Below are 25,883 nucleotides of genomic sequence, written 5' to 3' on the forward strand. Positions count from 1 at the left end.
AAGTGGGGAGCTTCCAGCTCCGGCACCTCGCCCTCTTCCACTGCCCAGAGACCAAAATTTAACCCTGGGGGAGGGTAGAGATGGTGAGGGTTAGATCCAGGGACTGGGTGTGAATCAGCGGAGGACTCAGAGCCACGCAGCGCAGCGGGGACCCCAGCCCAGCCCCGCGCCTCCCTGCCTCCCTCCCGCGGGGGGCGGGGTGCTGGCACAGCAGGCTGAACTTCAGCAGGGCGAGGGCTGCAATTAGTTCAGGCGTTGCCATGGCAACAGGTGCCCCGTGAGTGGGTACAGAGGAGGTGGATGGCTCTGTCTGGGGCTAGACGACACCTCTGAGGGCAGGGAAGGGAGGGGAGGAGCTGGTGAGTCACCCTCCTAAGGACAGGCAGAGGAGAAATGGTGACTGCTGATTCCAAAGCCAGGGTGGGGCCGTGGGCTAGGGGCTGGGGGAAACTGAGCGAGGCCACCCCCCCACCTCAAATAACTGGGCCCAGAGAGAAGGCAAAGTCCAGGACTCCAGGCAACGCCAGGTAAATGAGAAATGCGGTTAGGCAGGTTCCTTCTGAACTGATGAGCCAGCTTCACCTGGGCGTAAGACCCTATGCTGAACCCTGTCCCCACCCACCCCTACACTCCACCCCATCCCTGAGAGGGCCTGACCAGTTCAGTCCTGGGGTCCAAGCACTTCCCCACCGCTGGACTCAGCCTTTACAGTACCCTATGTTCTGGATGACTTGGGGGCAGGAGATGGGGAGAGGCTCCCATTCCCACCCTCTGCTTGAGGTATCTGAATTTGGGCAGAGTCCCTGTCCCAGCCCTCCACAAGCCACGCTGCCACAACTAGCCTCCTTACCCCTCTGCTGTGGAGGGAAGGCCGGCAGATGGCTGGAGGACAGCGGGCCTTGCCCTCCAACAGTCTGTGGAGGCAGCACCCAGGCTTTTCCCAGTGGGAGGAGCTCTTCAGGCTGAGAGCTCCTCACCCAAGCATTTCCCTCAACCTTGTCCCCATCCTGCCAATGCCCCATTGAGTCAAGTTGAGCTGTGCACCTTGCCCATTCCTTTCTGATCAAAACCCTGGGGTCCCACACCAAGAAAGGAAGAAGGCAGCATTAGAGGGGAGAGGCCAAAAGCCTGTGGAGTTAGTGCAAAAGCAGCACAGCTCAGCCCTGCCCGGGTGGCACTGGCAGTTAGGGGCATGCGCAGAGCCCAAGACAGTGATTGGGACAGTGGGGGGTGGGAGGGCGTTAGTGCAGGCCTGTTTGATAAGCATGGAGTTAATTTGGCACAGAATTTGGGAGTGTGGTTTTGGGGGCCAGAGCCAAAGCTCAAAAAAAAGGGAGTCAAAGAATTTTTAAGAGCTTCAAAATCTAGGGGAAGGAAGAAGGCACTCTCAAAAAATGCAAGAGGAGAATTAATTCTTAGAAAAATACTGTCAAGTCCAAAAATAGATGGCCCCTCCACTTCAGAGCTTTTGGCACGTTGTGGGGCATCTTGGGCGTGGCTGGCACAGCCCCTCTGGGATGGACTGGCCCCTGCAGGCTGGCACGAAATCTGAAAGGGGCAGGGGCAGGAGCTGGGACCATCTGGGATGGGAGGCTGCACATCCTGAAGGCTCAGAGGAAGCAGAGACCTGAGGGCTGTCTCCCAAAACCCACCTCCGGCGCACCTGAGGCATGCTGAAGGGAGATCTCCAGAGGGAGGGACCCAAACCTGAATCACTCCCTAGCACCAGTCCCTCAGGCTGTGTTGACTGCCCAAGAAGGGGTTTTGGTACTTCCTAGAAGGGCCCACCGTGGCACGCACCAGGCACCCAGAAATAGCACGGAGACCCAGGCACAGGAGACCCCAGACACCAGCCCAGCCCGCAGTGGCCTCCAAGCTGGTACCTTCCACAGAGGACAAGACCCCTACCCTGAAGCGACAGAGACCAACTGGTCTGCAGGTTAGAGGATGAGGTAAGGGGCCCAGAGAGGGAGTTTCTCCTCCTCTCCCAGGCCATTGGTCCCAGCACTGAGCCAGCCCCGGTGTTGGTTACCTTGTCCCTCTCCTTTTGGATGCCCGTCTCCAAGGCCACCAGTTTCTCCTGCAGCTGGTCCACCACCTTCTGTTCCTTCTGCAGCAGGGCCCGCTCTGCCTCCTTCTCCCCTTGTAGCAGTGCCCGTTCCATTTCAGCCTGGGAGCAATACCAGGGTCCGCATCAAGGCCAGTCAAGGCATAGGGACTCAAACCACTCCTGGGGCCTTCACTCTGCCTGGGGAGGAGCCCGGCCAGTCTCCAGGCTCACCTCTCGGGCTGACTCCTGCAGTTGCTGCTCCAGCTCCTTCACACGAACCTTGAGCTGCTCCACGCGCCCTAGCACCTGAGCCCGCTCCTCTTCCAAGGCCAGCACCTCTCCCTGGAGCTTGGTGCCAGGTGCATCTTCATGCTGGAGGGGAGGGAAGCCATCAGCTGGAGAAGCATGGAGCCTCCCAGGGTAGAGTAAGGAATGGATCCCCAGGCCTCAAGGCACTTGGATGGGGCAATTGGACTTAGGTAGAAAGCAAATTCCCTCCCTGCACGAGCGAGGAGCAATGCGGACCCACTTAAATGGAATAAAGCTCTACCACTGAGCGCCAGGCCTGGGTGGGGCCCAAGGCAAGGCAGGTCAGAAAGCATATTTATAGCTTGGCAAACTCATCAACACCTCCCTCTCTTCCTTGCCTCATTTCTACACTTCTCATCCCTGATCCCTTCCCAAACTGAATCCTTCAATTACGTCGCCCTCACTGGGCCTTGGCATCCACCACAAATGCCTGCCTGCTCTGCCTCCCAGCACATCCGGCCTCAGCCCTCACCCAGCCACCCCCGTATCCCACCTCCTGCTGGGTGCTCTCAGTGCTGCTGCACTCCTCCTTGAGATTCTCCTCATCTGAGCGGTCGACACTCTCCCACAGGCGTGGGGTGGCACCTCCAGGCTCCTCATTGCTCCGCCCAGAGGCCCCAGTGGCCCCTGAAAGGCCTCGTGAGGGCCTCCGGCCTGCCAGTGCCAGTGCTGCAGCGGCCTCCCCGATGCTGGGCAGCTCCCCGGCCTCAGGCGCCCCATCAGCCCGGCTGTACTCAGCGCACAGGTTCAGGATGGTCTCCAGGCGCTGTCGTTCCTGGGAAGAGTGGACAGAGCAGAGCATGAAGGGGAGGAGGCAGGGTCCTGGTGGAGCCGGAGCCAGGCACAGTGTCCTGACAGGAGAGAGAACTAGGATTCTAGTGGCTCAAGGCTCAGATCAAGTCAGGAATGCACCCCCTAAAGCCTAGCTAGGCAGAGGGAATGAGGTGCCCCAGAAGTGAGCAGGAGAAACCCGGCTGCTGTGTCACTTGGCCACATGGCTAGCCCCTACAGTCTTCCTTTTTCCTTTCCCTTCTCACTCTGTCCCAGGGTGGGACACACCCAGGCACACATGGGAACACACGCTGGGAAGCAGACAAGATCACAGTGAGACACAGATAAACGCTCAGGTGCACATGCTGGCACAAATACACGAAGATCTACGACCCAAGGGACACAGCAGCACTGACAGAGGACACATGTGCCCTTAACGGGCAGGTACACACAAACACCAGCCCTGACACGCACGAATGCACACTGGTGCACACTCACGCAGATAAACTGCACAGACAGGTGGGTGCTGACAGAGCTGGAGACAGACCATGGCCCACGGGCTGGACAAAGGGCACACAAAGGTGTGCTGAGCATGTATGCACCTGCCAGGCAGACCTGGGGCATGGTCCTCCCCCCACCTCAACCCCCAGTCACTCTCGGGCAGCCCTGCCTTCTGGCTCCTTCCCAGTAGGGTGGGCTGCATAAATGCCCTGGCCCACATGAGTGCTCCACGACCCCTCCCCACACAGCCCACCCAAGATACCTCTCAGGGCTTAGGATCTAAAGGAAGGAAGGTATGATCACACTTCCGGTCCGTGTCCCCCTTTCCCATTCATAACACCCAGCCTCCCCATGGCTCTCCAGGGTCCCTCAACCTCAGGTGTCTCACCATGTGCAGTTTGGCCAGGACCCCTAGACACTTACCCAGCTTCCCTGCTGTTGCTTGCCTAGTTCCATGGCGAAACAAAAAAAACCAGGAACAGCCTCAGCACCCAGGAGGCTGGGCCAGTGCTCCCGCCCCTACCTCAGTACCCAGATAAGCAGCCTGGTTGAGGTGGGAGGGGCAGGGCGGGCAGCCTCCAAGATTTAAAGTGGCAGGTGGGGCAGGTCAGGGCTGGTGGTGAGCTGTGCGCTTGTGTAGGGGGTAGGGAGGCTGAATGGAGGAGTTGGGGGAGGCTGGGCCACTGCTCTGCCTGGCCAGGCTCGCTGCCCCTCTCCAGAGCGGGCCCAGCTTTCTCATCTAGGCAGTGAAGAGGAGCAGCAGCAACAGAGGACTGGGGGTCCTGCCTCATCTCTCCCCACGTAACACAACACGCTGCCCAACACCCTTGCCTCACCCAAAGTTGTCCCAGCCTCTTCTGAAAGGGTCTTCAGACAAACCTCCTCAATTCTGATTCTCCTCCTCAAACCAATCTCAGGGCCCCTGCTACCCCCCCGCCCCGGGAACCCCATTCTACTGCTCACAAGAGAGAAAGTGCGGGATTCTTTTTCTACATGTGCTCCAGTGTGCACACACCAGCCAGAGCCCCTCGAGCTCCTGGTGCTGTCTAGGGAATCCCAACCCCCACGCAGCTCAGATGCTCTCTCTAGGACAGCTGGTCAGAGCCACAGCCGGCTCCCGAATGCAGGCCAACACACACAACCACAATTACACAGGCTGGCCCAGACTGGGCCAGGGGCTGCCACCCACATTCCCAGGTGACCCTGCGTAGGCCAGGGTGAGCAGAAAAGCAGGACCAGGGGCTTTTCTAAAGAACAAGACTTGGAAAGACAGACTCAGGTTCCATTCCCAGCTCTGCAACTTGCTGTGTGACCCAGGAAAAACCCACCTGCCCTCTGGCCTCAGCCTTCTCATCATCAAGACCTGCTTCTCAAACTGCGAGGGGCAAGGCCGCAATCAGAAATGTAGTGTTTTCCTAGCGCTACAATGTATTCAGGTAAATGTGAAATTTTAGACATTAAAACAGAAGCTGTGTTATGGAATAGGCAGAATTAGCATACATTTAAAGTAGAGCCTTAGAGGCTTCAAAGGAAGTTCTTCTTCAGGGCACCGGACCCTTGAGGGACTGGTCACTATGGTGTATCCTGGAGGAAGCCCAAGAAGCCCAGGCCCTGTCCATGGCCCCTCCCATTCTGCCAGATGGCCTGCCCACATGCTAGTAGGGACCCCGCAGAGGATGTCGGCAGCCTCCCTGGCACTTGCTCACCAGCCTCTCCATCTCCTGCTCCCGAAGACGCTCTTGGCGTTGCCGCCGGTGGTACTCCAGGAGGTCATCCTCATTGTCACTGATCTCTGTGATGCTATTTTTCCGCTCTCGAGTGACAGGCACCTGTAAGTCTCCACTGGAGAGCTTCCTCTGGGCACGGGGGCTCTGTCGGGGCAAAGCCCCAGTCAAAGAGCCCAGACTGTAGGCTGGGCTCAGCCTGCCACTGAAGCTGCCCTTGCGGGGTGCTAGGGACTCCCCTAGTGTGGGAGAGGGGCTCCGTGTCCTGCGGCCCCGTGCCCCCAGTGTCAGTGAGAAGTCCTCTGGTGAGGGCCCATGGGCTGCCCAGCGCCGGGGCCGGGGACTCTCTGCCATGTCTCTGGTTAGTCTGGGATCTGGGGTGGCCCGGGAGGGCATGGGGGAGAGAGCCCGTCTGGACAGAGACGGGCTCAAGGGAGGGAGTTCTCGCATACTGTCCAGGCCCCGCCGGCTCGGGCGCGGACTCTCAGAAGGCTGCAGGGTGCGGGTGGCTGACCCATCTGAAAATGTTCGGCCCACCAACTGGCGTGAGGGGCTGGTTGTCAACACCCGCTCAGTGCCTGGCAGTTCACGGAGAGGGCTGGGAGGGCGGTCCTGAAGTGTGCCAATCTTGTTTCGGGGAGCAGGGACTGGAGGCTGGAACTTGGGGCTGCCAGGAATGCTGGTAGGTTGGCAGTGGGCACTGGAAGCTGGGTATTCTCTCAGGCTGACAGCCACCACAGGCAGCTGCCCACCCACCCAGGGGCTCTCAGAGGTTCTTCGGGCCTCCGCCAAGACAGTAGCTGCAGGGCTGTCTGTCAGCAGACCCCGGAGGCCAGGGCTGGGAGGCCTCTCATGACCCGCCTTCCTGCCCAGCCGGGGGCTCTCGGAGGAGCGGGCACCACTAGGCCAGGACTGTGGAGGTTGCAGGGCCAGATGGTAACTGGAGGAGCGAGCAGGCACCATCGGAGGTACAGAAGGGGCTGGCTCCTGCCCACTGGGTGAGTGGCTGGCACAGCTCCCACTGCTGGCTGGTGAGGAGAGTGGAGAGAAGGCTGGAGAGGTGTTCTCATAGCTGGAGCCCATAGACATGGCACCGGGGCTGGTTGGGGGGGACAACAGGTAACGACCACCGTTAGCCATCGGCGACAGTGGGGAAGTTGCAGCAGGCTTCTTGCCAGCAGCACCAGGTTCCTCTAGCACCAATGAATCCATGATTTCCTGCAGGTCCTTCTCAATTGAGCTCACCAGGGAGCTGTGGCTGGCATAGGCTGAGGCTCCCTGGGTTGCAGGCTGTGGGGTGTGGTTTCCATTCACCAGGCTCTCTGATTCTGTTAAAGGGAAATGCAAAGATGCTCAGGCCCTGGTCTTTCACTCTGGGGAGGTCCCTATGAGTGAGAGCAAGGGCAGACCCCACCTCCTCCTAGCACAGTGGAGCCGTGAAGACTCCAGAGACCTCGGTTCCGGGCCAGCTGTGCCACAGACCTGCTGTGCGGCCTTACCCGAGTCGCCTGCCCTCAGTCTCCCCATCTGCAGAGGAAGAGGACGGGTCAGGGTCCTCTGGCTCTGACATTCCGTGACTTAGGACAGAGCTGGCAACAACGCCAGGCACGCTAGGCCTGGTTGTTGCCCACGCACCCCAAGACCAGGTTCCTCCCTGCCTTGGTTTTCCCAACCTTCTAAGTCTCTCCTTCAGGAACGGCAGGTGGACATTCTGCAGAGGAGATGCGGGCATGCTGTGGAGCTGCCGAAAGTTGCAGGAGGGGCCCTGACCTAGTAGGACATTGGAGGCTCCAACACAGCAGCCAAGACCCAGGAAAACACACACACAAAGCCTCCCAGACTGAAGGAGGGGTGTGTGCTGCACCACTCTGCCAAATCAGAGGCAAGGGAGGGGCACGGTGTGGACGGCTAGTTCCTTAAAGCCAGGCGGACCAGCAGCCAGGTGCAGCTCAGTGCCTCCGAGGAGCCCATTAAGCCATGCCAGCAAGAGCCTGCCTGTGCCCTGCCCCAGCCCTGGTCAACCAACCAGAGTAGCTGGAACCACTGCCCCAAACAAGGTTAGGGTAGGAGCAGAGTAAAACAAACGAGGGAATGGAGGGAATGGACTGGGGAGCCCAGGCATCTGAGCCCCTGAGGGGCTAGAAAAGACTGGGGGTGGAGGAAGAAACAGGAAAGACTTTACAAGACTGAGTTTGGGTCCAAAATTATGAGGGCTATGTAGGACCACAATCAGAGGGGTTACCATGGACACTGGTGGGATCCCAGTGACCACCCATCTTTCTTCAGATCCCCAGGCTATCCCTTTAAGCCACTGACGTCACCCCACTAGGTGTACCTGACATACATGTCCACCTGTCCCAATACCACGTTCACATCTGTCATCCCACAGCCATCTGAATGCCCATGCAAAGTCTGGGATGGTGGGCCCACTGGCAGCTCCTGGTGTGCACCCCACTAAGCAGCTGGGCTGAGGGAGCTGTGCTGGTTCCCTGGGATAATCACCAGGGATCAATATTCATGCACAAACTGCAGCTGCTCCACTGAGTCATCAACTGCCATAGAAAAGCCTGGGGGTGGGGCAGGACCCAAGGGCATGATCGCCAGCAGATGAGACCCACCAGAGCTGAGATTCAACCTAACGCTTCCTTCTGCCCCCTGAGGCCACATTCAAGAGTGAGGCTCCCTGGTGGTAACACAAGAGGGTCAGGGTCCCAAACACCGAGGTGACATCTTCTAGGGCAGTGGGACACAAGCTGGCAGAGCCCTCCATCTCTCAGGCTCATGATTCCCTGGTGCAAGCCAAGCAGCACTTCTTGGATCTCTCCCAGTGGCCCATGGCAGGTGGCAGCAAGCCCAGATCATGGGTGTTGTCCTGCCCTGACACTAAAGCATGGCTGGAGTGGGCACAGAGAAGGACTATCCAGGGGGGTACCACCAACCCAATCTCCTGCCCCAACTGGGTACTTACCTGGGCCAGGACTGTAGGGGGGCCCAGGGGCCCGGCTCCCAGCCGGAATCATGCTTTTCATCCACTTGGCTTCAGCTGGGTGATTAAAGCGGAGGAAGGTGGACTGACCCAGGCACAACATGCAGCCTTCAGAGAAAGAAAATGCTTGGGATGGCAGGCAGGGCTAAGGTAACCTCCACCCCACTAGCAGGCTCACCCCTGGCTCCAAAGAGCCCTCCCACCTGCACTCACAGTGTCCACACTGTCCATGCCTGACCCTACCTATGCTTGAGAAAGGCAGGGCTCGAGAGCACAGGGCAGAGTGGAAAGAGCACTGGTTTGTGAGTCCCAAGATCCAAGGACTAGTCCTAACTCTCCTTCTTACAGGTGAAGTCACTTCACGCCCTGAGTCCAGTTTTCTCTCTGGAGAAATGAGGACAATACCACTGACCTTGCAGATAAGACAGTGCATGTGAAAGTGCTCTGTAAATGGAGAAAATTCTTCATACAACATGGACACCCTTGTCCCCCAACCCAACACAGACCCATGCCCTTTGGGTGAAAGGATAAGTTTGAGAAACAGCAACTTCTAGGATCACAAAAACTCTGAGGTAGGAGACAGGTAAAAAACGTGATGCCCCCTCAGGGACCAGAATTTGCTTCCTGACTCCAACAGCGGGGATGGTCACCACCCTTTCTCTCTGACAATGTACCCTCTGGCCTGATACCCTCCTACTCCTAGTCTCCCCTGGAATGAAGCCAACCTAGGCCAATGGGCCCAGCCTCAGCCAAGCACATTCCCAGGCAATAGACACAAGCCCAGTCCTGCCCAGGAAGTGTGAGTGCATGGAGGGGGGAGGTTATTCGGGAGCCAGAAAATGTAGCCAGGGGCACCAGGAGTGTGCACAGCGGCAGGTGTGCCCACAGGCGCATAAGCCTGGCTGGCAGAATTCCTCCCCTGGCCACACAAGTGCTAGAGAGCTCCTGCAAAAGACACTATGTTTGGAGAAGCTCCTACCACCCACCCTTCCAATTTGTTCACATCCCTGGCCCTGGCCCCAGCCGCCTATCTACCCAATCTGGTGCCACTTGGCACCCCAATCTTCATGCCAGTCTGAGCTGCGACTAGCAAGGAAATCTACATTCCTGGACGCTGAGACAGTGCAGGCCACAAGGGCATGGGGCATCCCAGGCCACGTGGGTACCTTAGCAGGCCCCCCACTGAGAAGCCTGTTGCTGGAACCCAGGACATTGCCGTGGGGGTGGGAAGACCTGGCAGACTGAGAGGCCCAGACAGATAACCATAGTGGACAAAGCCACCCACTTCTTTGGCACACCACAGGCCCTCCCAGGCAGGGGCACCAGCAACTCTAAAGGCTAATGGGTGGTTAGAAGAGGGGGAGCCTTCCTTGCCAAGTCACCAATCAGAGGAGCTGACCCCAAAGTAATCATAACCGGAATAAATAATAGCCAACTATCCATCTACCTAATTACAACCACAGCTGTTTCAGGGAGAGGCCTGCCAGGCTCCTCCCCCTCTTTTCAGCCAGTTTGCAGGGTCTACACAGGCACACTCAATCCTCGGTGGATTGCCCAGCAATGCCAGGCCCACCAAAGAATGCTGCGGGCACCTACGAACCCTCAGTGCTACCCCTCCTCTGCCCCTCACCCTCCTCCATACAGGAGGTGTGGCTAGGCTGCCTCTGGACTATAAATAGGCGATGCCAGGCAACAGAGCTGGATCTGTATTAATAGAGTGGGCAGGAGGGCAGCAGGACTGAGAGAGCCCAGCTCCTGCCCAAATTAACTTTCTATTTGCACTCAGGGGCCCCGGTAATTGCCCCAACTTTAGTCCTATGCCCCTGGGGGCTTGGCCAGCCTATTTCTGAGAAGAAGCCTCCTCTTGCCCACTGCTGCCCCACACCGCCAAAGGTTAGCCCACTCAGGAGACCCAAGAACCCCTTCTCATCCTGGCAAAGTTGTGGTCGGTGCCCCCCTCCCCAAAGGGGCTCAGCGCCCAGTGCTGTGCAGATGGGAGAGCTGCCCGTCTGGAGAGGAAAAAGCAGGGCAGAGAGTGGATCCTGTCTGAGATGCAGAGGGGACGCCACACACACACTCTCACAGGCTCACACCCACACCCATCTCACACACACACGGACACACACACGGACACACTCTCACAGGCTCACACACAGGCTCACACACAGGCTCACACGCTCTCACAGACACACTCACAGGCTCACACCCACACCCATCTCACACACACACGGACACACACAATTCACAGGCTCACACACACACTCACACACACACACTCTCACAGGCTCACACCCACACCCATCTCACACACACACTCACTCACACACACACACTCACTCACACACACTCTCACAGGCTCACACACACTCACAGGCTCACACACTCTCACAGGCTCACACCCACACCCATCTCACACACACACTCACTCACACACACACACTCACTCACACACACTCTCACAGGCTCACACACTCTCACAGGCTCACACACACTCACAGGCTCACACCCACACCCATCTCACACACACTCTCACACACACACACTCACACACACACTCTCACAGGCTCACACACACTCTCACAGGCTCACACACACACACAGGCTCACACACTCACACACACACACTCACACACACACTCACTCACAGGCTCACACACTCTCACAGACACACTCACAGGCTCACACACTCTCACAGGCTCACACACTCTCACAGGCTCACACACTCACTCACACACACAGTCTCACGCACAGGCTCCCCCATCCCCGCACACTCACGCGGGCACCCGCCGCCCTGCTCACACCGGAGGGACAGCGGCTGCCTCCGGGCCGCACGCGCGGAGGGGGCGGCGGGATGCGGGGGGATGCGGGGGGATGCGGGGGTGCTGGAGGGATGGAGGGGGCCTTGGCCCCTCCAGCTGGGACCCGGCGCCCCCACGGCCCCCACCCTCGCCCTCACCCCCGGAGGCCACGGAGCCCCCCGCCCCTCGGCGCGCCGGGCTCCCGCTCCCAGGGAGGGGCCCCGAGACCTTCCCCGCGCGCCCCGCCCGGCCGGCCGGTGCCCCGAGGACTCACCGCGGCCCCGGGACGGGACGCGCCGCCGGCCCCGCCCGCTGGAGCCCGCCGCCGGCTCTGACCCCCGCCCCGCTCCCGCGGCCGCAGCCAGGCGCGGAGCCCGGAGGCGCCAGGGGGAGGGACAAAGGCGGAGGAGAGGAAGTGATGGCGGCGGGGGCGGGGCGGGGGGCGCGGGCGGCGGACACGGCCGGGCTCCGGGCGTCCTCTGCGGCCGCCGGGCCCCACGGGCGGGCTCCACGGGCGGGCTCCACGGGCGGGCCCCACGGGCGGGCCCCACGGGCGGGCCCCACGGGCGGGCTCCACGGGCGGGCTCCACGGGCGGGCTCCCCGCGGGCTGAGGCGCCGGCTCCCCCAGCAGCGGGGTGAACGCCGCAGCCGGGCCGAGGGGACGGGCTCTCGGGGACCCGGCGCCCTGCAGCTCGGGGCCTCGCCGTGGCAGGGCCCCTCCTGCCCTGGGGCCGAGGCCGAGCCCAGCTGCCCCCACCCGAACGCCCCCCGCCGCCGCGCCCACTCCCGCGGAGCCCCGCCCCGCCGCCCCGCCCCGGGCCCTCCGGCCGCCGCCAGCTGCGCGGCCCGGGAGGGGGCTCTCCCGGGAGGTGCCCTCTCCATCCCCGGGCCGGCGGCACCTGCCCCCAGCCTGTCCCGGGGACTGGCCTCTGGACACCGGGACCCCGAGGGACACGCTGACTCGCTCGGCGCTCACCCAGACCCACGGACTTCCTCTCAGACTCCCATCAACTGCCGGCCCCAGACCCGCTGCAGCCGCGCGCCCCGAGCCACAGCGCTGCGCCCCAAGCACACACCAGTGCGCCCCAAGCACACACCAGTGCGCCCCGAGCCACAGCAGTGCGCCCCGAGCCACAGCACTGCGCCCCGAGCCACAGCACTGCGCCCCAAGCACACACCAGTGCGCCCCGAGCCACAGCAGTGCGCCCCGAGCCACAGCACTGCGCCCGGAGCCACAGCACTGCGCCCCGAGCCACAGCACTGCGCCCCGAGCCAAAGCACTGCGCCCCGAGCCACAGCACTGCGCCCGGAGCCACAGCACTGCGCCCGGAGCCACAGCAGTGCGCCCCGAGCCACAGCACTGCGCCCCGAGCACACACCAGTGCGCCCCGAGCCACAGCACTGCGCCCCGAGCACACACCAGTGCGCCCCGAGCCACAGCAGTGCGCCCCGAGCCACAGCACTGCGCCCCGAGCCACAGCACTGCGCCCCGAGCCACACCAGTGCGCCCCGAGCCACAGCACTGCGCCCCGAGCACACACCAGTGCGCCCCGAGCACACACCAGTGCGCCCCGAGCCACAGCACTGCGCCCCGAGCCACAGCACTGCGCCCCGAGCCACACCAGTGCGCCCCGAGCCACAGCACTGCGCCCCGAGCACACACCAGTGCGTCCTGAGCCACAGCACTGCGCCCCGAGCCACAGCAGTGCGCCCGCCGGCGCTCACACCACCACCGTGCTGTCCCTCAGTCACACACATTGAGACTCTGGAATCAAGAGTCAGCCTCCTCAAGGAATAATCAGGCTCTACTCTGCTGAGCACCAGCCCGCACTGCCGTGCTACTCACACTCAACACTCACACACTCAACATCCACTCACACATTCACATTCACCCACTCAACACATACACACTCAACACACACAACACACATACACTCACATACACTCACTACTCAACACACACACTCAATTCACACATTCACACATTCAACATAAGACAGACACACTCAGCACTCACATTCACTCTCAACACAACACACACACTCAACACTCAACACATTCAACATGCTCAGCACTCACACTCAACATGCTCAACACACACACCCTCAACACTTATACACACTCAACACACGCACTCATGCACTCACACACTCAAGCACTCACCCGCACTCACACACACTCACACCCTCAACATTCATACTCTCAACACTCACACACTCTCAAAATACACTCACCCAACACTCATACACACTTACACATTCAACACACACACTCAACACTTATACACTCACACACACACACTCACATGCACTCAATGCTCACACATGCACGTGCACCTTACTCCCCTTCTGAAGGAAGAAGGAAGAACCATATAGGGTCAAATGCAAAACAGGGAAAGCCTTTAAAAAAGTCTACTCAGGAAGTGTGATTCATCAGTCTGGAAACTGATGGCCAGTTGGACAGACCCAGACAGTCACAGAGGGTGCCGCCAGTGAGAAATAGGGTAGCAGGCAGGCACAAGAAGTGGGGAGCTAGGAGCCTTTGCTTTTTCTCTCCTCCCTTTGAGCTTTATTAGTCAAGATCTTTATCAGTCTTAGAGGACAATTGGAATCTTCACTCCCATTTTACAGAAGGAATAACTGATAACTGGGTGGGAGAGGAAAAGGCTCAGTGTGCTGGATCCCAGAGGGAGGCAGCTAGACAACCCAGGAATCCTGGCTCCCCAGCCACGTCTCAGGGAGCCTCCCATGCTGGCCCTCATACAATCCCCTACCCACCAATGAAGGGCTTAGGGAGTAAAGGAGACGTGGAGACAAGGGATGGCAGCAAATGCTGGGAGTGGATGGGGACCTACTGTCTAGACAGCCTGGGCCCTGAGTGTGTGGCTTTCTAGGCCCTCCCCTACTTAGTCCCCTCCCAGATCTTTCATGTGGCCTGGCCCTGTGTCCCAGGGTAGGGCAGCCTAGGCCCAGACTGAGATTCCTCCTCTTTTCCTTGGTCCTATTCCCAGCTCCACCTCTTGCTCTGTAGAGAGAAGGCAGCATAGGATGTACCAAAATACCCAGGTATGGGAGTGGAATCAGGATCTTCCTGGCACCCTCACTTCAGGCTCCCATGTCCATAGCTCTAGCTTAAGGTTAGCATCTGCTTTCTGCCTACCTCCCCCCACCCATGACCCAGGCATATTCTTGCTGGAAGAGCCTGTCACTGCCATCTCTGCCAGTCATGTTGTGTGCCACTCTAAATTGCCTATGGCTGGGCACAGTGCCAGAATGAGTCATCTCAGGACTGGCCAGGCCAGAGAGGGCTCCTTGTTATTTCTAGGGTAGACCTCTGTTTTTCAAAGATGAGGGTCCCTTCCACAAAGCTTGATTGGGGGAACAAGACAGAGAAAATGATCCTCTTGCACATATGTCCAGATAGGCATATGGCCAATGAGTCCTCATATACACATAGGAATACACACACGGACTCTGGCACCATCAGTCCTGAGCTCACTCCCGCCCCCACTTGAATACTCTGATCTATAAACTCAAGGAAAGACACAAACACAGAGATACACAAGCCCAGAATCACAAACACATCCGGAGATACATAAACACACTCCAGTTGCATAGACACACAGAGATAGCATATACACCCACAAGCCACCCAGTTCCCAGGGAAACGCACTCCCAAGAATGTCCGGAGCGGGGCCAGGCAGGGCTGGGCTTGGTGCCTTGCTCCAGAGATGAGACAAGGAAACCCTCAGCTCCTGGAGCCCAGGGGAGGGGGAGTGCTGGGGAGAAGAACACCCATTCCTTTGTGCCTCTGCCTACCCCTCCCAGGCTGCCAAGCTTCGGGGACAGGCGAGCCTAGACAAGAAGGCTATAGGGACGGGAGGGAGAGAAAGGGAAGGGGGTTTGGGGTCAGAAGAGAGTGGGAGGGTACAATTGGCAGGGTAGGCTTTTGGCTACAGAAGAATTGGGGGTCATGGGGGTCACAGGAAATGCCTAAGAATTCCATCTTGGCCCAGGCCCTCTCTCTTCTCTGGAAGCTAAATGAGGCACTGGAAAGACTGGGCAAGAGAGGCCTACCGGCATCAGTTCCTCCACCCTGCTCCACACAGGGGAAGAATGTTCCTGCCCATGAATGTGAGCGATTTGGGGCTGAAGGGGTGGTAGGGTAAGGGCTGGGCTTTCTCTAGCCTTCTTTGAACTCTGTCCCTACCTCTCCTTGCTGCTCTGTCTCACTTCCATGCACCCAGATCTTGGGAAGATGCTCTGTTTGAGACTGAAGAAGGCTATCAACAACCAGATGGCATCATAGCCAAAGTCCCAATTGGATCCTCCTCTCATCTAGAGTCAGAGACCTTGAAGCCCTGAAGGAAACAGGCTTGCCTGCTGCTGCTACTGGGCCTGCCTCCCCGAAATCATTGTATTGTCCCTGCCCCCTCCCCTCCCCAACACTCCCAAGGGCAGGAAGAAAGGAGCAGGGCAAGGTTGGGTCTCCTGGGTCAGCTGTGAAGGGAGGAGCATTTAAATAGACCCTGAGGGGATGTGAACAGAATGCAAGAGGGAAACAGAGGGATTTCCACTGCAAAGGAGCTTCTAGCTAATAAAAGGTACAAGTCCCCAGAAAGTGGTTCCAGGACGCCAGTCCTCCTGCTCAGAGCTAGGCTTAGCCCAAAGCTCCCATCCTCATGTTAATCCCACCTCTACCCCCACCCACATCTGCTTTTCTCATTCCCCTAAATTGATGCCCAGGGCAAACACACTTGTTCTGTCAAAGTGCCACCTGGGTCAAGCCCTTCCTTGCCTGCCTGGTCACCATAGTAACTGGGGCCCAGTTTTCAAAGCTGCCTTACACAACAGAATGGCCTGTTGCTTTAGGAAACAGGGCACTAACCATATTCATGAGTCCAAAGCTACAGTCAACATTTTTTAATAGGAGTGGGCATATCCTCAGATTTTGCCCTTCCCCATCCCTCAGGGGGTACTGCGCTCCTCTCCCCACCTCTACAGCTTTTCAGACCACAACTCCCTCTTGGCATCATGGTACAATGTCATCATTCCCCTCACTGCTGCTCCAATTGCTCTCCCCTAAGGACCACTAATGACCACTCTCCATGCCCTCTAACAACACGAACTGGAGTCTCTTCTCCCCGTGTGGTGTAGGGAGGAAGGATGAGGGTGACTAGAGAAGAAGAGCAGTATGAAGACCAGTCCGGAGGCCAGAGGGGTTGGGGGTTGTTTAGGCACATCAGATGTACTTAAACACCCCACCTCCAACATGGCAGTTACCATGGCAACCACACAGCAGGCTTACTCTGCACCTATCATGCATAAGCTTTTAAAATGAGACCCCCCTCTGTCTGGAGGTGTCAAACCTTACCCTGAGTGAGCCGGGTGGGCTGCCGGACAGGAAGCCCATCAATAGCACAGGCATTGCCACAAGGGTAGAGAGTGAGGGTTCCCCGCAGGTTCTCGATGTAGCAGTGCTCTGGAGCCAGGCCTGGACCCTGCAGTGTGATGTCCTTGGCCTCAGAGCCAATCACTGTTCTCCCTAAAGACAGGAGGCAAACTGAGTCAGAGGGTTTGAACAGCCTGAGAAGGCAGGAAGAGGGCAAGGAGAGCCACAGTGGAAATATATTTCCACCCAGGGCTTGGAAAAGCAGACTTTGGTGGGCATCTTGGTCCTTTCTAAATGCACCCAGCCACAGCAGAGGGAACCACAAGCTTTGGAGTACAGAAAGCTTCAAATGGTACTCAGGGCCAGTCACAAATAGCATCTGACATTGGCCTGCACCAGAGACCATCCAAAAGACTGGGAGTCGTAGCAGATCTACTTAATACATAGAAACAAATCCAAACAGGCAGCCAAAATGTGGAGACAAAAAAAAAACAAGCCCCAAATGAAAGAACAAAAGAATTCTCCAGAAGAAGAGCTAAATAAAATGGATATAAGCAATCTATCAGATATAGAGTTCAGAATACTGATCATAAGGATGTTCAACAGCATGAGAAAAGAAATGGAAACTATGAAGAAAATCAAGAATGACATATTAGGAATAAAAAAATTAAAAAATGTTGGAAGGAATAAGCAGCAGATTAGGGGAAGCTGAGGATCAGATCAGTGAATTAGAAGACAGGATAGGAAAAAATCAGAGAACCAAAAAGAAAAAAACAATTAAAAAACAGGAGGACAGTTTAAGGGAGCTGTGGGACAACATGAAACATAGCAATATTTGCATCATAGGAATGCCAGAAGGTAAAAAAAGTGACCAAGGGATAGCAAACCTGTTTGAAGAAATAATGGCAGAAAACTTCCCTAACCTGGTCAAAGAAAAAATCACACAAGTTCAGGAGGCAAAAAGAGTCCCAAGCAAGAAAATCCCAGAGACCCACACCCAGACACATCATAATTAAAATGCCAAAAATTCAAGACAAAGAGAACCTTAAAGGTAGCAAGAGAAAGACAGTTATGTACAAGGGAGTTCCCATAAGATTGTCAGCTGACTTCTCATCAGAAACTCTACAGGCCAGAAGGGAATGACATGAAGTATTCAAGGTAATGCAAAACAAGGAACTGAAACCAAGAATATTCTATCCAGCAAGGCTATCATTCAAAATAGATGGTGAAATAAAGAGCTTCCCAGTCAAAAGAAGGCTAAAGGAGTTTATCACCAGCAACCCAGCATTGCAGGAAATGTTAAAGGGACTACTGTAATAAGAAGTTGAAATAGAAAGAACAAACTCGGCCGGCATGGCTCAGTGGTTGAGCATCGACCTATGATCCAGGAGACTGCAGTTCAATTTCTGGTCAGAGTACATGCCTGGCTTGTGGGCTTGATCCCTGGCAGGGGCCATTCAGGAGGCAGCTGATCAATGACTCTCATTATTGATGTTTCTATCTCTTTCTCCCTCTCTATCTGAAATCAATAAAAATATTTTTTTAAAAAAGAAATAGAAAGAATGAGAAACATAGGCATAAAGAAATAAAATAGCACCCAGCGGACGTGGCTCAGCGGTTGAGCATTGACCTATGATCCAGAAGATGGAGGTTTGATTCCGGTCAGAGCACATGCCTGGGTTGCGGGCTAGACCCCTGGTGGTGACGTGCAGGAGGCAGCCAATCAATGACTCATTGATGTTTCTCTCTCTCTCTCCCTTCCTCTCTCTAAAATCAATAAAGACATATTTTTTAAGAAAAGAAAGAAAATGGCAAAAGATAAGTACCGATCAATAATAAACTTAAATATAAATGGATTAAATGCTCCAATCAAAGGACATAGGGTAGCTGAATGAATAAGAAAACAAGACCCAAATATATGCCGTCTACAAGAGACCCACCTCAGAACAAAAGACTCAAACCAGCTGGAAAAAAAAAACTTCTGGAGGACTTTAAGGGAGAGATCAACGGCAATACAGTCACAGTAGGGGACTTTAACACCCCACTGACTTCACTGGATAGCTCTTCCAGACAAAAAATCAACAAGGAAACAGTGACTCTAAATGACATACTAGGTCAGATCGATTTAATTGACATTTACAGAACATTTCAGCCCAAAGCTGCAGAATATGCATTCTCTTGAAGTTCACATGGGACATTCTCAAAGACAGACCACATGTTAGGACACAAAACAAGTCTCTACAAGTTCAAGAAGATTGAAATCATATCAGGCATCTTCTCGGACATTTACACCATGGAATACTATGCAGCTATGAAAAAGAAGGATCCCTTACCCTCTGAGACAGCATGGTGGGACCTGGAGAGTATTATGCTAAGTGAAATAAGCCAGTCAGAGAAAAACAAGTATCAATGATCTTATTCATATGTGGAATCTAATGAACAAAATAAACCGATGAACAAAATAGAACCAGAGACAAAGAAGCATGGAACTGACTGACAAATCTCAGAGGGAAGGCGGGGGTGGGAGAGTGGGTGGGGAGAGATTAACCTAAGAATTTATATGCATATATGCATGACCCATGGACACAGACAATAGTGTGATGAAGGCCTGGAAGGGGGGGAGCAGGGTGGAGGGGATCAATGGGGGAAAAAAGGGGACATTTGTAATACTTTCAACAATAATGATAAATTTTTCTAAAAAAGAGATATATTTCCACCTCCTACTCCAAGGAGAATCACTGCCCACCACTGGCCACCCCTTTTGGGCACCAGAGCCTGGTGGAAACAGTAGGTGGTAGAAGCTCTTTTTAGGCAGAAAAAACTCTAGACCAAAGATGGGAAGGCCCAGAGGGCACAGTAGGATACAGACTCCACATAGAGTAGAGAAGGGGGACTTCTTTTCTGCATACCTTCCCTTAGTTCCTCCAACTCTCCCTCTCTAAGTCTGTTGTCTCCTTCATCATACTCCCCACTTTTCTTCTAAATTTCCCTCTCTCCTTCTCTCCCTCCCTTCTGCCACCTGCGACCCTTGCGCTCCCTCCCTCCCTCTCTCTACAGTGCAGCCTCTCCCCTCACTGCTTCTGCATGAGCAGACCCTCCCCTGGCAGAGCCCCTAGGACTGGTATTTGCAGAATGTGGGGAATGTAGTATCACCCAGGCAACAAGTGCAAACAGGAGAGAAGAGAGGAAGGGCAGAGGCTGCAAAGCGAAGCGGCTGTGCCAGGGCCTTATCTTGCTTGGGAGTCTGCCCCTACTTCCATCCCTCCATTCTCCACCGGTACCTTCTCCCGGGCCAGGCATTGCCCTGGAGTGCGGCCCCTCTCTTCTTGGCTATACTGGTTGCTAAGAGCAAAATGCTCTCCTGTTTCAGGGTTCTCCTTGTTTCTAAACTGATCTTGAATCCTAGTCACGAAGCCAGATTATCAACCAAAGAGGGCAGGCAGTCTGGGAGGGCAGAGACAAGGGAAGCAAACTGGTGGGGGTGGCCCCACCTCCTAACTGGGGGAGGTAAACACTGCCAGCAGATAGCAGAAGGGCCCCCACACATGCCTGGACCCCAGAACAGGAATGTCTATAAGGATGGAGGGTGGCAGGCCCTTTTACTTACCTTCCTCCAGCGGCAGAAGGGTGATCGCTGTGCTGAGTCGCCCACTTCCCAGGCTCACTAGGTGGGGCTTGTCTGTCTGCACTTTCAGGCCTTTGCCTGTCTCAATCAGGTCCAAGGGTCCTTTCTGCAGGCAGTGGGGGTAGGCAATGAGCATCATTAGAGACCCCAGGCCAGCACTTTACCTCCCAGTCACACCAGCACTCTCTCCAGCCCCTATCCTCTCCAAAGGGCTCTGAGGGTGTCGAGAGGCTCAGCACAAAATCTTGCACAGAGCATTATTCCACTACTGTGTAATTAGATCTGAATCTAGGCCACTAACTCGTCCCACCAGATTTATCTCAAGTCTTGGCTTAACTGCTCCTTTTGTCTATTAAGACAGAAACAAGGAGAAAGTAGGGGGTGTGGGGAGGCACTGGCTAAGAGGAGGGGCACTATAGAGGAGAGCCAACCAAGACTTGTCCCATAGACTTGTGTGTGGCAATCCACTTGGCCAGTGCTTATCTCTGTTAAACCAAATCACAAGAGGCCAGAGGTAGGATTGAGGACAGAAATACAGCTCAGAGTCAATCTGAAAACCCTTCCTGACTTTCAAAGGGTATTTTCTGGGTAAACCAATTAAATTAACCTGATTCAGATAAAGACTTAGCTGTTAATAGGCTTGGAACCTGGGGAAGGGAGAGAGAAACTGCTGCGTTCATTCTTGGGCTGGAACCATGGGCGCACAGAGGAGCCAAACCATCTTCACCAGCAGCCCTCTGCCCCAGGGCCCCGATCCAACTCACCTGCACCATTGCTTGGGTCTTGCATCCGGGGCCTACCTGGTTCCTATTGAGAGTGTCCATGGTCCCGGGTCTCTAGAGCTCCTGGGGACACAGCAGAAAGCAGGTGAGGTGGGGAGACCAGGCAGGAAAGGGAAGGAGTGGGCTCCGTGGCAGGGCTCTCAGGGAGGGGCAGCACCAGCCAGCACCACTCCCAGCACGCTTATGCTGAAGGAAAAGTAGGGGCCGCTCAGGAGCTTCCCGGGGGAGGCAGTGCATCTTCAGCCACGGCAGGGATGCCACTCCACACCAGTCCTAGTCCTGGCCTTTGCCCCCATAACCACCAAAAGCCCTCTAAGGCTCAACCTGTATTTCTGTGCTTTCTTGCCTCTGACACCTAGCACCCAGGTCACGGCAGATGAGGACCCTCAGACATCTGAAGCTGTAAGCAGGGTGGGAAAATCTACCTTAGTGGGAGAAGGCGAATCCAAGGAACCCCCTCCAAGGACAGTGGTGGCCAGGGGGTGGCCAGGGGGTAGCATGGCTTCGACAGGAGCTCCCTCCCTTTCCCCTCCTTTTGTCTCTTTTCCCAGGTGGCCTCAGTAGGATCTTTTCTTTTTTCTTTCTTTTTTTTTAACTTTTATTTATTGATTTGAGAGAGAGGAAGGGAGAGAGAGAGATTGAGATTTGCTGCTCCACTTATTTATGCATTCATTGGTTCATTCTTGTCTGTGTCCTGAGCAGGGATGGAACCCAGACCCTTGGCGCATCCTGAGAACGCTCTAACCAACTGGGCTACGGGCGAGGGACAGGATCTTTTCTTAAAGGAGACATAAGACACATTCAACCGGAATATTAAAAAATATTTGCTGAAAAAAAAGAAAAACTCAACCATTCCTTCTATCTCTCTGTCTCAACTCCTGCACCCTCTCTTCCCCAGAAAGCAATGTTGCCCCCACACAATGAGAAAAGAAACACAAAACAAAACAAAAGAAAAAACCCTCAGTGGTACTATTACTGGGAATTTAGGACTCTTGGATCTTAACCTGACCTGGTGCGTAGGAAGCTTAGGTCCACAGGGAAAGGGTAAAATAGATGCCTGAGCCAGAACGCAAACCCTTGCCCACCCATCTTTCTCCCTGGCTCACATTTTTGGTACCTGAGAAAAATGAAGGACCTTTGTGTACTAATGTGTGCCTGCATGCCCATCCCCTGATCAACTTGCTAGTGTGAGAACCTATTTGCTGCTGAATTGTCACCGGGGAAAGCTGAGAAGATGTGGCTGAAGGCAGGGTTTCCCTCCGCTTTCTCTTCCAGCCATCTACCAGGTGACTTGGAGAGGAAGCTGGGGCGGGAGCCAGCATTTCAAGGAGTGTCTGACCCTGGCAGCAGGGTCCAAGGGCCTTAGCCATAGAGTTACTAATTTTACCCTCCCAGCTTCCCCCCTTCCAGGCTTGTACTGCATCATCTCCGTCAGCATTTCCGCCCGAGCTGGCAGAAGAGAGGCCAGGTCAGAACAGGGCCTGGGGCCCATCCTAAGTCTGCCCGGGAAGAGGGAAGGCAAAGGCCATTAACCTACACCAAGGCCCAAGCTGGCATGGCGCCTCCCCAGGAGATCTGGCGACAAGAAAACTTTTCCAGGGACAGAGATTGCTGTACTGCTTCTTTCAACTCAGGGAAATCCCTTAGCATTCTCCTAGGGAGGAGAGGCAGGAGACAATGGGTTGAGAATGGGGCCTCTATATAAAGAGGGGGTAAGAAAAACAAAACGATGTTAGCGTCGAATCCTGTTCTTTATCATTTATTAGCTGTGAGATCTTGGACAAGTTACTGAACTTGTTTCTGTCAACTTGTTCTCTATAAAACTGGAATAATGATTTTATTTATTATTTATTTATTTAAAATATGTTTTTATTTTTTAGAAAGAGAGGGAGGGAGAGGGAGAGAGAGACCGAAAGGTTGATGTGAGAGACACACTGCTTGGTTGCCTCCTGAACACGCCTCCTCCACCAGGGCCGGGATGGAGCCTGCAGCCCAGGTAGGTGCCCTTGGCCAGAATCAAACCCAGGACCCTTCAGTCCGCTGGCAGATGCTCTAACCACTGACCAAACTGGCCAGGGCTGGAATAATGATTTCAGAAAAAGATTGTATGGACTCAGTGGTCGTCTGGGATGGGGAATGACTAATAAATAAATGGCACAAGATTTCTTTTTTGCCTGATATGTTCTAAAGCTAAATCGTGATGATGGTTGCACAATTCCGTAAATATACTAAAAATAACAGAATGTACTTAAATTGAGTCTTACGTTATATACATTACACCTCAATGAAACTATTAATTTAAAAAATGCAGGGAGGATGTGGGGTGGAGGGGATCAGTGGGGAAAAGAGGGGACAGCTGTAATACTTCCAATAATAACGATGAACTTTTTTTAAAAAGATTGTCAGGAGATTCTGGTTTTCTATTAAATGACACGCTGTGGACTACAAACCACTACAAACACACATACAAGTATGAACAGTTATTACGCTGAGCTTCATGACCTTAAACAAGCCGCTGCACCTTCGTGGCCTCAGTTTCTCCGTCTGTCAGCCGTGAGGCCCGCACCCTGCGAGGCGGGGGGGCGGGGGGCTCATGCACTTACACCAAAAACGTCGGGTGCAGATAGACTGTGCGGGCGGAGGGGAGGGGCCCGAGAGGACCAGAGCGGATGGGGGGCGCAGGGAGGGGCGGCGGTGAGGGAAGGGCGGGCCGCACGGCGCGGCTGCGGCCGGACCCGGGGCGGGCGCGACGCCCGCAGCCCGCACGGCCACCGCGGGCGCCGAGGCTAGAGCCGCCGCCTGGGGGCGCCCTGGCGCGGGCTCCGCCGCCTGCCAGCCGCCCCGCGCCCGCAGGACCCGCCGCCCCACCCGCCCGCCGCCCCGCGCCCGCAGGACCCGCCGCCCCACCCGCCCGCCGCCCCGCGCCCGCAGGACCCGCCGCCCCACCCGCCCGCCGCCCCGCGCCCGCAGGACCCGCCGCCCCACCCGCCCGCCGCCCCGCGCCCGCAGGACCCGCCGCCCCACCCGCCCGCCGCCCCGCGCCCTCAGGACCCGCCGCCCCACCCGCCCGCCGCCCCGCGCCCGCAGGACCCGCCGCCCCACCCGCCCGCCGCCCCGCGCCCGCAGGACCCGCCGCCCCGCGCCCTCAGGACCCGCCGCCCCGCGCCCGCAGGACCCGCCGCCCCACCCGCCCGCCGCCCCGCGCCCGCAGGACCCGCCGCCCCACCCGCCCGCCGACCCGCGCCCCGCTGCCAGAAGGCGCCGGTGCGGGGCGCCCCGGGCCCGGGGGCTGTGCCACACCGCGGCGCAGAGGCCCCCGCGCCAGCCCGAGACCCCGCTCCGGCCGGCCGCTCCCGCCTCCGTGCCCCCCCGGCCCCAGCAGCCGCCGCCGAGGCTGGAAGGAGGCCGGGAAAGGGCCGAAAGGGTCAGGGACCAACAGGCTGGTCCGGGCGCCAAACCCGGCCCCAGACGAAGGCCCGCGGCTGCCCGGCCCCGGCGCCCCAGCCCTCGCGCCCGGGGCACCCGCCCGCCCCCGGGAAGCGGAGGGACAGGCTGGGAGCCGGGGGAGGGTCGCCGGGCAGGGGGCCCGGAGTGCGCGGAAGGGCCGGGGCCCGGGGGGGGGCGCGGCGGGGCGAGCGCCCCGAGGGAGGGCGGCGGAGGGCGACCGCGGGGGCAGGGCGAAGGGCCGGGGTCCTGGGGACCCGGGAGCGGCCGAGGGCACCGAGGACCGAGCGGAGCGTGGAGGGGGGAAGGCCGGGGCCGCGGGGCCCCGCTGGGGGCGGGCGCGGCGGTCGGGGAGAGCGGGCGGAGGCGCCGGCGTGGGGAGGTGCCGCTTTCCGGCCGCGGGGCGGCGGAGCGCGCGGGGAGGCGCCCCCTCCCACGTGGCGGCGGGGCGGGCGAGCGCCGGCCGGACAAGGCCGCACTGTAGGGCGCCGCGCCCCCGCCCGGACAAGCGGCCTTTCTGAGGCGGCGCCGGGAGCAGGAGCCGCTTGTTTGCGCCGCGGGAGAACCGGCGGCCCCGCCGGCCCCGCGGAGCAGCTGCGGGAAGGGGCGCGCGTGACAGGGCGAGGCGGGGCTGCGTGAGCGCGGGCGCCGCAGGTGCTGCGGGCGGGGCTGCGCCGCTGCGCGGGGTGTGGGTGCGAGGGTTCCGCACGGGTCGGGGCGAGGAGGCGCGTGGGAGGCCCTCTGACGTGGTGGCCGTGTGTGCGTGTGTGTGTGTGACCGCTGCCATGAGTCAGCCTCCGGCAGCCTCCGGACCGCTGAGCTAACGGGCCCAGAATGCAGCCCCGCCCCGGCGCCCGGGTCCCCGCCAAGCCCGGCGCTCTCCCGCCCGCGACCGCCTGGGCGGAAGCGCCCGCCGGCCCCTCGCCCGCAGCCCCGCGCCCCCAGCCCCGCGCCCGCAGCCCCGCGCCCCCAGCCCCGCGCCGCGCGCACGGCCCACTCCCGAGAAGCCCGGATGCCTTGGCTCGGGCCGCGCTCCGGGGACTCCGCGAGCCGGGGCCGCGCGGGATGGCACGGGGCCGGGACTCTCTCCGGGCTGCCCCAGCCGTTCTCCCGATCACCGAGAGACGTGGGGTCCCAGACGCGCCGCCCACCCCCTGAGGACACCCGGGAGGACACCCATGCCGCCGAGCCCGACTCCGGGCGGCCGGGCCAGGACGGACCGGAGATGCCCCAGGGGACGCCGTCCTCCGGGCGCAGGGCTGTCAGTCCTGCCACCGGCAGGAGAGGGGGAGCTGTGGGGCTCAGGCAGAAGGGACCCCGCGAGTGTCCGGCGGTTCGTCTGGGCGCCCGCAGGCAAGTCTCCCCGGGGTAGGTTCAGCGCCCCTCCCGGGGCGAGCGCGCGGGCTCCCTCTGGCGGGGGCGCGGGAGGGCAGGAGAGGGCGCGGCCCACGCCCCACAGAGCCCCTGCGCTCCCGCGCACTCACCTGGGGCGCCCCTCCTG

General features: G+C 57.8%; 1 protein-coding gene across 4 annotated transcripts in view; it reads right to left on the bottom strand.

Moving 5' to 3' along the window:
- PHLDB1 (pleckstrin homology like domain family B member 1) overlaps window positions 1-23,566 on the bottom strand; it is a 44,266-nt gene extending 20,700 nt beyond the window's left edge. For 2 of the 4 annotated variants that reach the window (XM_087821502.1, XM_087821506.1), the window contains exons 1-8: window positions 20,921-23,564; window positions 20,139-20,262; window positions 16,514-16,684; window positions 8,324-8,449; window positions 5,338-6,683; window positions 2,853-3,134; window positions 2,282-2,422; window positions 2,033-2,170 (exon numbers count right to left, since the gene is read on the bottom strand). In XM_087821502.1, the coding sequence (XP_087677628.1) occupies window positions 2,033-2,170; window positions 2,282-2,422; window positions 2,853-3,134; window positions 5,338-6,683; window positions 8,324-8,449; window positions 16,514-16,684; window positions 20,139-20,262; window positions 20,921-20,980 (2,388 nt within the window). In that variant the 5' untranslated portion in view covers window positions 20,981-23,564. Of the gene's footprint in view, window positions 1-2,032; window positions 2,171-2,281; window positions 2,423-2,852; window positions 3,135-5,337; window positions 6,684-8,323; window positions 8,450-16,513; window positions 16,685-20,138; window positions 20,263-20,920 lie in introns of all 4 variants that reach the window. The other 2 variants (XM_087821504.1, XM_087821503.1) reach the window with 2 other exon arrangements.
- Window positions 23,567-25,883: the final 2,317 nt, after the last annotated feature.

This window comes from Miniopterus natalensis, chromosome 11 (assembly GCF_054644295.1).
Source record: "Miniopterus natalensis isolate mMinNat1 chromosome 11, mMinNat1.hap1, whole genome shotgun sequence".
NCBI classification, from domain to species: Eukaryota; Metazoa; Chordata; class Mammalia; order Chiroptera; family Miniopteridae; genus Miniopterus; species Miniopterus natalensis.